This window comes from Mesoplodon densirostris, chromosome 1, assembly GCF_025265405.1.
Source record: "Mesoplodon densirostris isolate mMesDen1 chromosome 1, mMesDen1 primary haplotype, whole genome shotgun sequence".
In the NCBI taxonomy this organism is placed as follows: domain Eukaryota; kingdom Metazoa; phylum Chordata; class Mammalia; order Artiodactyla; family Ziphiidae; genus Mesoplodon; species Mesoplodon densirostris.
Window position 1 is genome coordinate 148,518,379 of NC_082661.1, and position 15,481 is coordinate 148,533,859.

General features: G+C 39.3%; 1 protein-coding gene across 1 annotated transcript in view; it reads left to right on the top strand.

Annotated features, from left to right (window-relative positions):
- Positions 1-15,481, top strand: part of CORIN (corin, serine peptidase) — a 224,215-nt gene that overhangs the window by 125,926 nt on the left and 82,808 nt on the right. The window contains exons 5-8 of the mRNA XM_060091256.1: positions 982-1,095; positions 9,894-10,001; positions 12,720-12,830; positions 15,311-15,427. Coding sequence (XP_059947239.1) covers positions 982-1,095; positions 9,894-10,001; positions 12,720-12,830; positions 15,311-15,427 — 450 coding nt within the window. The remainder of the gene's footprint in view (positions 1-981; positions 1,096-9,893; positions 10,002-12,719; positions 12,831-15,310; positions 15,428-15,481) is intronic.

The window sequence follows — 15,481 nt, forward strand, 5'->3', positions numbered from 1 at the left end:
CTTAGAAAAATCTTTCTAGCTTCTTCTCTTACATTCTGTGTCTAATGTAATTTTGAAACAGTTGAATATTTGTTGAATTTTGAGAAGAAAAAGAACACCGTAATAATTAAAGCAAAGAATACTAAAATGCAACCGTGTTAAGGAAAGGAATGAAAATATTATTAGCTAATGTTGTTTCACATTCTTATGCCAAAATAGACCCTGACATTTTTTTTTTTTTTTTTTTCTTTTTGCGGTATGTGGGCCTCTCACTGTTGTGGCCTCTCCCGTTGCGGAGCACAGGCTCCGGATGCGCAGGCCCAGCGGCCATGGCTCACGGGCCCAGCCGCTCCGCGGCATATGGGATCCTCCCAGACCAGGGCACGAACCCGTATCCCCTGCATCGGCAGGCGGACTCTTAACCACTTGCGCCACCAGGGAGGCCCGACCCTGACATTTTTAACTGGCATTTTTATTAAGACAAGTAAATAAATATATTTCAAATACAAGGCATGGGGTCTCTAAGCCTGTGTTCAAGCATGTATCAACTATTTGTAACTGTAGCTTTCTCTGCAGGACATTGAGTAGTGCTGTAGAGGGAGAGGGTTTTTTTTTTTTTTTTAATGTTTGTTCAATAAATAATATTTCACTTTGAAATAATTTTCCGTTATTAAGAAAAATACTCCCATCTGGTGTTTTTTTCCCCACATAAGTTGTGCAATTGATGAGGCTGCTCTCTTGTGCTGTGAAAGCCCACTGGTGAATTTCCTTTTGGTTTTCTCAGGCAAACACTCTTTGTAGTCTTTCCAGGTAATTTTACAATTAATGTTCTAGAAGGCCAGAGAAAAATTGGTGATAATGAAACTGAGGGAATTGGGAAGCACATCTGTTGAATAGCAAGGAAAGGTTTTCTTTCTGTCCTTTATTTCTCCTAATTTTAAATGGGGGAAAAAAACACACCTCTTATTTATTTTGACATTGTTTTTCTGCCCTTTTTTTCAGTGCTCTGCGGAGGGGGCGAGAGCTTTCTGTGTGCCAGTGGCCTCTGTGTCCCCAGGAAACTGCTGTGTAATGGCTACAACGACTGTGGCGACTGGAGTGACGAGGCTCATTGCAGTATGTGACAGGCTGTGTGGGGTTTGTCTGGGAGGACAGGGATTCCATTCAGGGGCCTGGAAACCAGCACCATTCCATTGTCCAGGACTGACAACCACCTGGCACTTGGGTGGACTTCTTTTAGTTTGCTTTTCTTAAGTGAGCAAATGTGTTTATCTTCCCTCACTCCCGTGTGACAGCTGCATGTTTGCACACCTTCCAAAGGCCTGATTTCATTAGGAACTCGACAGCTAGATGTGCTTTGGAACACATCAGGGACTGAAGTGTTTTTGCTTAAAGTATCTTAAAATTGGGAAAAGGCTTTCTGTTTATTTTGTTTGGGTGAGGGTTTTTGTTTTTGTTTTTAAAGCTTTGAGTATAAAGGTCAACTTTTTTAAAAAAAGGATATTTTTAATAGGAAAAGTTTTTACCCTCATGATTTTTAACAGTTGTGACACAGAAGATGCAAAATCTTTATTCGTTTATGCTTCCTCTAAATCTGGAGAGAGTGATCGCAAGAACGGTTTTGAATCCATGGATCGGTAGATTCAGCCTTAAACATCCTCAGTTTACTTACCATTGATTTGATCAGTCATTTTGACTAAAACGGTGGTTTATCCAATATTGTATTTGTCTGCTTGGGCTGCTTTACAAAATACCACAGGCTGGGTGCCTTAAACAGCAGAAATGTATTTTCTTACAGTTTGGAGGCTGGAAAGTCCAAGATGAAGGTCCAACAGGGTCAGTTTCTGGTGAGAATTCTGTTCCTGGCTTGCAGGCAGCTGCCATCTGCCTGTGTGTTCACATAACCTCTTTGGAGAGGTGAAGGGAGAGGGGAGGAGAGAGAGCTCTGTTGTCTCTTCCTCTTCTTACAAGGGTATGAGCCCTATTCAGTTAGGGCCCCACTCTTATGACCTTTATCACCTCCTCACAGGCCCTGTCTCCAAATACAGTCATGTTGGGGTTTAGGGCTTCAACATACAAATTTTGGGCAGACACAGACATTCAGTCCATATCAGGTTTATATTCAGTTCTCAAATTGATTTGCAATTATGCAACAGATAAAAAGGAAAAATTAGCCTCAAGAATACATTGCAGGATCTGCGTCCAAAACAAGACCATATGCAATGGTGTTCAAATTGCTTTCTAATGGTTCTATGACCAGCAATAGTTACTGTGGGAAAAGCTGTGTTTTATTCCCTGTAGCAGTTACCAAGGCTTTATAAGGGCTCATCTCAGTTGCTCACCTGAGTTGAAAGATACCTCTGGTGTGTTTGCCAGGAGGACCAACTCTTCATCCATATGAAGGGTTAGGATGCTTATTTACCAAAGCTTTTGAAAGACAGTATATTATGGTAATGTTTAGGGTCAGTGTTTCCCAAACTGGTGTCCCATAGTACCTGAGTCTTGAAAAATGCTTGGGAAAAAAATAAGTTTGAGAAATGCTGTCTATCAGATCTACTTCTTAGAGAGCTACAATACATATTCATTCATTAAAGGTTCGGATAAATCCCACAGTTTAAAAAAAACACATTAATTTTATCTTGACTTGGTATTTCCTGAAAATTATTTGTTTATATATACCCTCACCTTTAATTAATTAATTTATTCGTGCATTTATTTATTTTGCATAATATCTAGCATCCTGTAGAATTTCAGTTAAGCCACCATATTTTTTGGAAATGTTTTCACTAAGATATTTGTATTTATAATTTGGAATTCTCTCTTCAGAAAAACCTATGGCATGTGATTGTACATGAAAAACATTTTTTTAGGATGTTTATTTACGTTAGGGAGTATTGCTGTGGACTTGGGAACAAATATTGTGTAAAGCACCTACAGTAGGGATTTTAAGTGGTTCAGTAGAATTATATACAGTAATGGGAGTTACAGTGGAATCTCTTGTTTATCTCCCAATTATGGCCTATGTTATGTCATATTCAAATTCTGCATGTGCCTCTACCCCCAGTGCTGGGCTAACACTGGCTTCATCATTATGTTCCTCCACTACATTGAGCATTGCACTTTAAACAGTAAGAGATTTCTGCTGCATTTGTTGAAACTGAATTTGAAGGAGTAGATTTTCCTAGTCAGTGACTGAACAAAGAAGGCAGTATTATTATTATGCAAGGTATTCAGCAGTATCCTAGGAGTGCAAGAGTTTATTAAGACATAGGCCTTCTTCATAACCACACTTCAAAAACCATTTGGCTTAGTTTGTTGAGGAAATACATCCCTTCAGAATACTTGTCTATGAAAATGCTTAGTTGGACATTGAGAGCTTTGCATGCGATTGTTCCTGACCTTACAAGGACATCTGCCTCTGAGCTTTAACATTCAGTGCTTGCGGCATTTCAGCATGCATGTTTATAGAAGGTGCCACCCTCCTGTTGTCACCACCCTGCAGTGAAGGAATAGTGTTAAGTCTGAATTAGGGCGTGGATACAAATCAGAGCTGGAATGCAACCCACAGATATTCCTGCGGGGAGAAGGAAATTTTGCTGGGCTTCCCAGTGGGAGCACAAGGATTTGCCACGTTCTGAGGGTCCTGGCGGGTACAGGAGGGGGATTGCCTTCCAAGGAAGGAAGGGAAGGGATTTGCTATTTGTGAGTTCCCTAATCAACTGTACTAGAAGCATTTACCTACGTGATTTGATTGAATTTTCAGCAAACAAAGTATTATTCCTTTTTGTTCAGATGCAGAGCCGAGGCTCACGGCCATGAATGCATTTGCCAGTGGCTCAGAGTGCTAGATTTGAACCCACTCCTGAATGGGTCCAAATCTAACTGTTTTCTCTAAACTATGCTGCCTTTGACTTGCCCATGTCCTTAAAAGTGCGAATTTGGTGAATGATTGTACTCCCATCATTCATAAGACAGGAAAATGTTTAGTTTGGTTGCTCTATTATGCTGAGGGAGATAATTGTCTTTTACAGGGGCTCTCCAGGTATCTGGGCCTGCTTACCCTCCCCTGGCAGCTCATTTTGACATGTTTATCAGTCTCTTCCTAATCAGTAAAGATTTCTTTACTGGACCGATTTCTAACCACCTAGAGCAATTTTAGTGGTATAGTGAAAAGATTTTTGAAGATTAAGGGTTTTCTTTGTTTTTTGTTTTTTAAATTTCTAGCTCTGTGGCTTGAGGCAGGCTACTTCTCCAGGTTTTCCTTGTCATCAAGGCTGGCATCTCCAGGAAGCCCCACCTGTGGGGATTCTAATTCCATTGGTCTGGAGGGGGTGCCCAGGCAGCAGTACCTTTGTAAAACTCCCCCAGTGATTCTCATGTGCAGCCAAGTTTGAAACCACTGCCCTAGAGGGTGTCTGGTGTCTCTTTTGCTGCTAACGTTCTATGATCTTTTGATTCTATAACCAGCTCTAGGACAGTGTCTGGTACAGAGCAGGTGCTTAGCAAATGAATGAGAAAGCCTCCAGGAAAATGGTTGTCACAGGGAAAATAGCTGCCACAAAGTCCCCGTACTTTGTGCCACATAAACCTCTGTCACATACTTTTGGAAGACATTTGCTCTGAATTTGGGGTAACATTGGTTGATTTATTTTTGAGGACTGTGGTGAACTAATTATATTGAGTTAACTAATTATCCTAGTTAGTATAATTAGTTATACTAATTATCACACAGTATAGTGATTAATATTATAAGGTCTTGAGTCAGGCTGCCTGTCTTCCTATTTCTTCTTTATCATTTCCTGCCTCTGGACGAAGAAAGTTACTCAGTCTCTCTGGGCCTCAGTGTCCTCATCAGTAATATGGAGACAATAAGTAATAGTAACTACCTCTAGAATTGTTGGGCAGAATAATGAATCACTGGATGTCAAGCACAGAGACCAGTGTCTGGCATGTAGTAACTCTCAAAGGGCATTAGGATTTATGGTTGTGATTGTGGCTGTGATCTTATTCTCCATGCCCTCCCTCCTCCCAACACTGCTTCCACCCCTGCCCTGCCAAAGGTCACGTGATACATTGTAGAGGAGACAAATACTACAATATGCACAACGGTTTTAAAAGCAGCACCACATGAAGCTATGTAGAAAGGAGGCCACCCAAACAGCACAAAATAAAAACTGATATTCCAAATAATGTTTCCGAGTCATCAAAAATGACTGTACCGGGCTTCCCTGGTGGCGCAGTGGTTGGGAGTCCGCCTGCCGATGCGGGGGACACGGGTTCGTGCCCCGGTCCGGGAAGATCCCACATGCCGCGGAGCGGCTGGACCCGTGAGCCATGGCCACTGAGCCTGCGCGTCCGGAGCCTGTGCTCCGCAACGGGAGAGGCCACAGCAGTGAGAGGCCTGCGTACCGCAAAAAAAAAAAAAAAAAAAAGAGGGCATTTTGGGATGGAAACTGAGCATCCATACTTGAATCCTGAGTTGAGGCAGCATGATTATGTTTATAGACTCATAGAGACTGAGCCAATTGAATGAGGCTCGTGATAAAAGGCTTTCCTTTCTTTAGCTCTGCCCTTTCATTTAATGACAATTTTTAGGGGTAAACGTTAATCATTATGATGCCAGACTGAAATAGATATTAACAAGCAAGAACTTCAGAAGTCACATTTTGTATCAAGCTCTCTTTCAGAAAAAAAGATCTGTATCTAGAAAAACACCTACCTTAGGTTATGCAAAATTATGCTTGTTTTGAGCGAGAAAATCACAGCAAGCAGCTTTTGCAGGTTTTGATCGTTGGCCCCAAATTACACTGATGACATCTCTTTTCAGTTCAAATAAACATTTATTCCAATAAAAGGAGCCACTGTGATCTTTGCTATTTGCTCTGTATTTCTGGGTGTGCAGTGCCTTTGGTTAAGGTTTTGTGTGTTTACTAATTACACAGACCTTAGGGAGGCAACAAGTTGTTTTCCAAATGCAGCTAGTTTTGTATCTAACCTCTGAAAATGTCATCTAACCAAGAAAGTCATAACAGTGGAAAGTTGCATCTGCACCTGTGTGAATAATGAGGAATTAAAAAAAATGAATCATCTTCACTTATGAAATAAGTTAATGTGACAACGTTAATTTACAAAATATGTCCAATGAGGTGCTTTAGTATGAATTACTGGGGATCCCAGAATAGGCCACACAGAGGGGCCACTTTGGAAATTTTTAGTGTGTTCTCAGGTTAATCATCAGATTCTGAAAGGAATATTTGATTTCCCAGTCCTATCATCAAAAAATGAAGTGTACTGCTTAAAAAAATTAATTCGTATGGTTTAAAATCTGCCACCCCTCCACCCTGTCTCCTCCTTCAGGTAATGTAAGTACTTCTGCACTGATGGTCAAGGTGAGGACCCTGGTACTGCTGATTCTAGCATGCCGATTCAAAACTTCTCACAAGAGATGAAAATACAGATCAGAAAGATCTTTTAAAACTTCCCGAGGAAATGTATATATCTTGATGCACAAATTCCCCAACGCTGCTCAGTGGGCAGGAGAACCAAAATCATAACCTTTCTTGACTCAGCCTGTGTGTGTGTGTGTGTGTGTGTGTGTGTGTGTGTGTGTGTGTGTGGCAGCAGTGGGGTGCAGGGTGGGAAGTTAGTGCCCTCTGCTGCTGAATGGGAGGAAATAGTACGGTCAAGGTGAAAACTGGGATCTCTTTTTAGTCCTTATATTTTCCCTTATGATGGTTGTCCCAGGGGAAATGAAAAATTAAAAGTACGTACAAAGTTCTGTATGTGTATAAGTGTGAGCATATGTGTATGCACGTGTGTATTTGTGTATGTACACATACACACACCCTCTTAATGATGGCGCTGAACAGATGATCTCTAAGGCCCATTCCATTTAGAAAACGATGTGATTCTAAGAGTATTTAAGTAACTTTGTTTTAGAAGAATGCTCTTTGAAAGAGAAGTTGATGAATCATGCCAGTAACAAGTATAATATTTTGATGTGGCTAACAGTTTCACTGATCAATGCCCAAGACTTTTTAAAATAAATTTATTTATTTCTTTATTTATTTTTGGCTGCGTTGGGTCTTCATTGCTGCTCACGGGTTTTCTCTGGTTGCAGCGAGCGGGGGCTACTCTTTGTTGCAGTGAGCGGGCTTCTCATTGTGGTGGCTTCTGTTGTTGTGGAGCACGGGCTCTAGGCAGGTGGGCTTCAGTAGTTGTGGCACATGGGCTGAGTAGTTGGGGCTTGCGGGCTCTAGAGCGCAGGCTCAGTAGTTGTGGCACACAGGCTTAGTTTCTCCGTGACATGTGGATCTTCCCAGACCAGGGATCGTACCCGTGTCCCCTGCATTGGCAGGCGGATTCTTAACCACTGCGCCACCAGGGAAGTCCCTTTGCCCAAGACTTCTGATAATAAGTTGTTATAGAGTTTGGGATGTTTATAGTAAAGAGGCACCCATCACCAGTTGTATGAGATGCAGGCGTCTGCTTGAGGAGGAACAATTAGCTGTAATTCAGGAGACTGGACTGTTGACCATTAGATTCTTGGTCTTTATCAGCCAAGCAGACTGATCCTCACATGTGCCTCCATTTCTCACCTCTTTCCTTTGTTCTTGCTATTCCCTCTATTTGAAACCTGCTGAAGTTTTCATTCCATCCACTCTACTAAAATCCTGCTCATCTTCCATGATCCCGCTCCAGCCTTACGAATCTATTTTTGAACTTCATTCACTTTAAATAAGGGAAAAAATAATACATTTAAGAAATCTAGTTTCTATTACATGCAGGCTTTACATGTATTTTAAACATTTTTACAGCTTTATTGAGGTGTAATTTACATACTATAAAATTAACCCATTGATTTTTAGTAAATTTATAGAATTGTGCAACCATTACCACAATCTACTTCTAGAACTTCTTCATCTCTCCCCACACTTTCCTTCTACCTATTTGCAGTCAGTCCCCACTCCCACATCTCCAGCCATAGATAACCACTGCTCTGACATCTGTCTCTGTAAGTTTGCCTTTTCCAGGAACTTCATAAATGGGTTGCATAATACGTAGTCTTTGTATCTGGTTTCTTTCACTTAGCATAAAGTTTCTGAGCTTCATCTATGCTGTCATGTGTATCAGTAGTTTGATACTTTTAATTAGTGAGTAGTATCCCATTGTATGAATATACTACATTTTGCTTATCCACTTACCAGTCTTTGAGCATTTAGATTGTTTCCAGTCTTTGGCTATTATGGATAATGCTGCTGTAAACATTCACATACAAGTCTTTGTGTGGATATATGTTTCCCTTCTCTTGGGTAGCTTTCTAAGTGTGGAATTCATGAATCACATGATAAGGTTAGAGTTAAGTTTATAAGAAGCAGCCAAACTGCTTTCCAAAGTGGCATTATTATTTTACATCCCCACCAACTATATATGAGAGTTTCAGTTTCTTAAAATCCTTGCCAATACTTGGTATTATCTGTCTTATCTATTATAACTATTTTAGGGGATATATGATAGTATCTTATTGTGGTTTTACTTGCATTTCCTTAATGATTATATTGAGCACCTTTTCATGTGCTTATCAGCCATTCATATGTCTTTATGAAGACTTTCTATTCAAGATTTTTGCCTCTTTGTAATTGGATTGTTTGTCTTATTATTGAGTGTAAGAGGTCTCTATATATTCTGGATATAAGTCCTTTATCAGATACATGCTTTGAAAATATTTTTTTCCAGTATGTGGCTTGTCTCTTAATTTTTAAATAGTATTTTTGGAAGCACAAATATGTTTAATTTTAATGGATAGCCATTTATTATTTTTTTCCTTTAGGCTTGTGTTTTGTTGTTATATCGAAGAATTCTTTGCCCTCCCCAAGGTCACGAAGATTTTTTTCCTATGTTTTTTCCTAGAAGCTTCATAATTTTAGCTCTTACATTGAAGTCTATAATCCATTTTGAGATAATTTTTGTGTATGGTTTGAGGTAAAGGTCAGAGTTCATTTTTGCGTATTTGAAATCCAATTGTCCCAACACCATTTGTTGAAGAGTATTCTTTTCCCATTTAATTGTCTTGGAAACTTACACACATTAATTTATTATTTATACCTTCCCCTAAACTCTATTAAGTAATTGCTCTTATCCTAACTTCAAAAATAAGTTTACAGACTTATAAATTTTAACTAATACACTCAAATTCCCACAGCTAATAGATGATAGAACCATGATAGGAGTTCTGTTTTACCCAAGAACAAGACCTATCTTCTTATTAAAATTTCCTTGCATGATGTTTATTCCAACATTAAACTATAAGCTTCCTGAGGTTATATATCACTTATTCTTATCTTGGCACCATAATCTAGGACAGTACTGTTTATTTGAGGGTCATGCTGTGAAACATTCAGTTGACTTAAGTGATGTGAAAGTAAGTAATGACTGTAATCTAAATGACTTTTTCTCTTTGTTACGTTTATGCTTACCATTGACAAAACTAGACTTTCATTTTAAAGGAAACATTTTTAAGAAATAACTACTCACCCTCTATTAAGTATTCATTCTATATGAACATGAACTTCATTAGGAACCATGGTGAGTTGAGAATGTCTTTTCTCATATTTGACTGTAAAGGAGCTTTCAGGTGTCATAAAGCGGAACTCAGATAAATACTGTCAGGAAGTGATAAAAGCATTGTCTTGGGAGCCAGAGGGTCCTAGTCGTGGTTCTTCAGTAACTTGTTATGTGACCTTGAGCAAATCATTAGATCTCTCTGCACCACAGTCTCCTTACCTGTAAAAGAATAGATGTGGACCAGGTTACCATTATGATTTCCCTCCCATGATATGCTTTTGTTATATAAACTGCTACTGTAACATCCTGTTTTGCTCTAATGAGCCATCAGTGGCTTCTCTTATTTTCAGATTGCAGCGAGAATCTGTTTCACTGTCACACGGGCAAGTGCCTTAATTATAGCCTGGTATGTGATGGATATGATGACTGTGGGGATCTGAGTGATGAGCAAAACTGTCGTAAGTAGCATTATTTCCCTGAAGGTTTTCATTTAAAATTGCAGAAATGTATAATCAAGAACTTGTAGCTCATTGTTTATTAATGTGATTAGTGGGTGAAATTACAAAATGATTGGTTTCTTAATTTTCAGAAAGAGGAAGTTTTTAAAATTATTAGTCTCAGTCATGTCTCATGTGTAAATGTAAGATTTCTTACAAAAAGTCATACTAAGGAAATGCTAAAGATGTGGAGTAGAAATGGGAGTTAACTTTTTTTCTCTTTGAAAATGTTTGGTTTCTTCTCTGGTTAGAACCGGTGGCTCGTGTTTAGATTTTGAGCTCATGAGCAAAACTTTGCAGACAGATATATTTTCTGTTCCTGATCCCCTTATTATGTATAACCAAAGACCCCTCCTTTATTTGATTGTCACACGCTACAGAGGCAACTTCTGCAGTGAGGATATCGAAGGTTAGAAGGGTGCATTTGTTTTATGTACAGAAGCTGATCTTAACTTTTAAAGAAGGAACCTACCTACTAGTTGCACGTTTGTAACTATAAACAGTATCTTCCCAATTCCTCACCCTCTCCGCCCCTGGTAACCAGCAGTCTACACTCTGTTTGAACAAAATCAGATTTTTTAGATTCCACATGTTAGGGATATCACACAGTATTTGTCTTTCTTTTTCTGGCTTATCTTATTTAGCATAAACTTATACAACACTATATGTCAATTATATCTCAATTAAAAAAACAAGAATGACACTACCTTTAAAAGAGCCGAGTTCAATTCTGAATGCCCTCTCGTGAATTAAAACCAGCAAAATCTTCTTGCTTATTTACCTTTCTGAATTTGTGATTAGCTCTTGAATTTTTTTTTTAGGTAGCATATTATTGAGTGACAGAAGAATTTTCTAATAGGAACAGAAGGGCAAGGTGAGATGAGGCAGGACACTGAGCAAATGATGTGAAATGATATTCAGCATTAAAGAATATCAAAAGAAATGCTGGGGGAGAATCAGGAGTGGATTAGGGGAATGCCTCGGAGTGGTGAATGTCCCAAATGGCCCCATGCTGGGAAACTCAGTAGTTTCTAGAAACACCTGTGTAGCTGCCTCTCACTGCATCCATAAGAATGTTGGAAAATGTATGTATGCGCAAAACATCCCACGGGTCACTAGATAGATATGGATTATCTTCTGGGATTGAGTAGTCTTGGGACACAAAGAATGAGACGCCATTGTACTTGTATACATCATAAAATTTATAGTTTGGGGCCTTAGATATTATCTACTCCAACTCCTCCTTTTACCAATAAGATAACTGGAGAAAAGAGAGTAAAAATGAGGGAGAGGGGAATTGAGTGTAGCTTGGTAGTTCAATAGGTCAGTGGAGAGGACCAGTGTATAGTTGGCGTGTGAGAGACAGTGGTCTTACCAACTCAACCTACTTCCTCTGAAGGTAGTAGGATATCATGAGGTTTGTGCTCTTAGGATGACTTTGTTTTTATCTAATGGTAATAATCACGATGTCCTCTTAGACCATTCTCTGTCCCGGTTGCCCATCTTTAGCAGGCTGAGCATGTGCTGGCTCTTCTGGTTCCCACCCATGCATCCCAGCCATTGTGTCTTTCTTTTTTTCTCTGCACCATGTCTTCCATCTTCTTCACTTAATTGCTCCCCTGTATCCTTCAAGACCCATGGTCCCTCCACAGGTCTGTTAAAGACAGTGGTGCTGTTAATGGAAATCCATGATAGTTCCTCCTTATGGAATCTGTTATTCATGAATCTACATACATCTTTTTTTGTTTGTTTGTTTTTGCTATATGCGGGCCACTCACTGTTGTGGCCTCTCCCCTTGCGGAGCACAGGCTCCGGACGCGCAGGCTTAGCGGCCATGGCTCACAGGCCCAGCTGCTCCGCGGCATGTGGGATCTTCCCGGACCAGGGCACGAACCTGTGTCCCCTGCATCGGCAGGCGGACCTTCAACCACTGTGCCACCAGGAAAGCCCCTACATACATCTTTTAAAGGGTTGTTTATATTAAGGTTATTCCATGTCTCATATCAAAGAATCCTATAGGTTCTGCCCTCTGTGAGAAGAAACATCACTTAGTTCTCCTTTTTCCCTAGGAATATATAGTTTGGGACAGAGGTTAAATCCAAGATAAAAAGAATCATAAAAAAACCAAATATTTTGCATTTCTTACCCAGCAGTTCTTTCAAGTATGAGTTATATATTTAGACAGTTCAATAGAAAACCTAAGTTTATCATCAGGCAAGATCACAGGAGGAGATACCTGCCTCCGCAGTTTACCACAGAGAGGTAAGTTGCAATTCTTAGAAACATGACAGAGTTGTCACGAATCATCAAATCAGCTATCTACATTGTGAAACCCAAATCACAGTTCTGTTTATTTGAACCAAATCACAAAATTTTCATAAGGAAAGAAAACAATGACTAAACACGACAAAACTCAGAACAAGCTATGGGTCCTAGAAAAGCTGGGCGCTTGTTATTCATCTGAAAAACAGTCAGGTCTTACCCCGTAGTGATGGTGGCCGGGGGGCCACATGGTTGGCCGGGAGGTGCCAGACCCAGAGTAGAAAGGTTATTGATGGTATTGGAATAATTGGAACAGACTCTCTTCTACTGGAACTTGTTCTACTGGAACAAGCCATACAGTTCTAAGTGTTTGTCATGCTGGTTCTCTCCATCCTCCTGAGTTTTTGTTTTCTCCAGATTGCAACCCCACAGAGAAGCATCGCTGTGGAGATGGACGCTGCATTGCCATAGAGTGGGTGTGTGACGGTGACCATGACTGTGGGGATAAGTCTGATGAGGTCAATTGCTGTGAGTGCCCTGAGGGCTTTCATTTTGTTTATTTTTCTACTTCTGCCTGTTTAGTCAAATACACTCAAGGTTCATTATCTAAACAGATTCTTGCACTTTGGTCCTAGCCTATACGGATAATAATTGAGTGGTGTGATGACGATAACAACATAGTGTAACTGACTTCTGCCTCTCTCTCTCCAAAACTCCAAGCCTGATTTGGCTGCTCTGGTCAAGCGGGTGGCAGTTTTCTTTCTCATTATCCACAAATATCCTTTCTGGGTCTGCGACTTTGTCAAAGGGATGTTCTTCCCAGAGACTGGGGCACTTTTCTTCGCAAACAATACATGAGCAGTTAAGTGGGAGCCTCCAGAGGCGCTCTCAGGTACCATGTGTGGGAGAACCGGGGGAGAACTGGCAGAGATAAGACAGCCTTCAGTGTTCATAGAGTTACACAGAGTGTGCAATAATATTGTAACTTTAGAGCCTGTCTTATTTCTGGGTGAGTATATCCGGAGAAAACTCTAACTCAAAAAGACACATGCACCCCAATGTTCATTGCAGCACTGTTTACAATAGCCAGGACATGGCAGCAACCTTAATGTCCCTCAACAGATGAATGGATAAAGAAGATGTGGCACATATATACAACGGAATATTGCTCAGCCATAAAAAAATAAAATAATGTCATTTGCAGCAACATGGATGGACCTAGAGATGATCATACTAAGCGAAGTAAGCTAGACAGAGAAAGGCAAATATCATATATCACTTATATGTGGAATCTAAAAAAATGATACAAATGAACTAATTTACAAAACAGAAACAGACTCAAAGACACAGAAAACAAACTTATGGTTACCAAAGGGGAAAAGGGGGTGAGCGAGGGATAAATTAGGAGGTTGGGATTAACATATACACACGGCTACATATAAAATAGATAACCAACAAGGTCCTGCTGTATAGCACAGGGAACTATACTCAATATTTTGTACTAATCTATAAGGGAAAAGAATCTGAAAAGGAATAGGTACATATATATATATATATATATATATATATATATATATATATATATATATATATATATATATTTATATATATATATATATATATATATTTATATAACTGAATCACTGTGCTGTACACCTGAAACTAACATGATATTGTAAATCAACTATCCTTCAATTAAAAAAAAAGTCTTCAGGTAGCTATTACACTACCTGCCTAATAAAATCAAATATGGCTGATCACATTTTATTCCCTAGAAACTACAGTATACTCAGTAGGGGATAATAAAATGATTGAATAGAAGCAGCTATTTGTTAAAAGAGAGTAATATTGATCTGAAAGAGTTAATATGGTGCATTTTATGCATGTTCAAACTAATTAAACTCTTTATTCCATATTTTGCTGTCTAAAAATAAAAGCAGGAACAGCTGATATATATGAGATTGACTATTTAATTTGCCTATAATTTGAGACAAAATTAGAAATGTGGGTTGCATGGTTTTTATTTTGACATAAGAAAAATCACATAAATTAATTAGGAAATGCAATGTCCAGCTTTCTTCTTTCCTGAACTTGTTTGAATGGGAATAGTACCTGAGTCCTTGCTTAGTGGACATAGTGGAACAGAGTGGACTGTATTTTGATGGATCTTGGAAAAGCAAGGACTTGGTGCTCATGTATGTATTTATGTATGTGTGTATGTATGTATGTGTGTATGTAGACCATAAGTTGGTGAAGGCTGAGGTCATATGATACATGGGTTTCTAACGCTCTGAAAGACAATAGGGATAAAATTAAGACAACCTTCAGAAATTGGAAGGTTAATGGCTACAAGAATCCCTTTTAAATGTCAGAAGTCATGAGCAAGTTTTGAAATAAAGTGTTTATTGTGGGGTAGGTACTATGCAAGTCTTTCACATATACCACTTCATTAGTGCATTAGGTCAGGTTGGTGCAGAGTGAAATGTTGGAGCTTGAGTTAGAAAAGCTTGCCTTCACATTCTGACCCTACCTTTTAACAGCCTTGAGACTTTGAGGCAAACACTAAACTCTCTAAGCTTCAGTTTCCTTCTTCTAAACAAGGTTGATAATATCCATTTGCAAATTTGTTATGAGGATTTGAGATTAGACACCTAATACTCCTAGCACAGTTATTGCCATATAGTAAGCCTTTAATAAGTTGTAGCTTTTATATTAGTAGTATAACTACTACCATCATTAATACTGTTTTTCACCATGCAATGATCAAGAAAAAATTTTTAGTGAGTGCTATTTAATAAGGGAAGAGGAATTCCTGAAAGGAAACTTTCCATTCCAAAAATACTTGGAATGAACAAAATGAATGATATATTCATTCATTTATGCAGAACATTCAGAAATCTAGAACAATTCATTCTTGGTGATGCCAGATAAATGGGAATCATTGATGTGCTCTGTAGACTGAAAGAAGTAGAGATAATTAAAATGCATGTTATTTTGGCATTTCCTAGCATGTCACAGCCAGGGTCTGGTGGAATGCAGAAGTGGCCAGTGTATCCCCAGCACTTTCCAGTGTGATGGAGATGAGGACTGTAAGGATGGAAGCGATGAGGAGAGTTGCACCAATGGTAAGTGTGTGCTCCAGCCCTGGAAACAGTCCTTACCAGTGGGCCTTTCCTTGG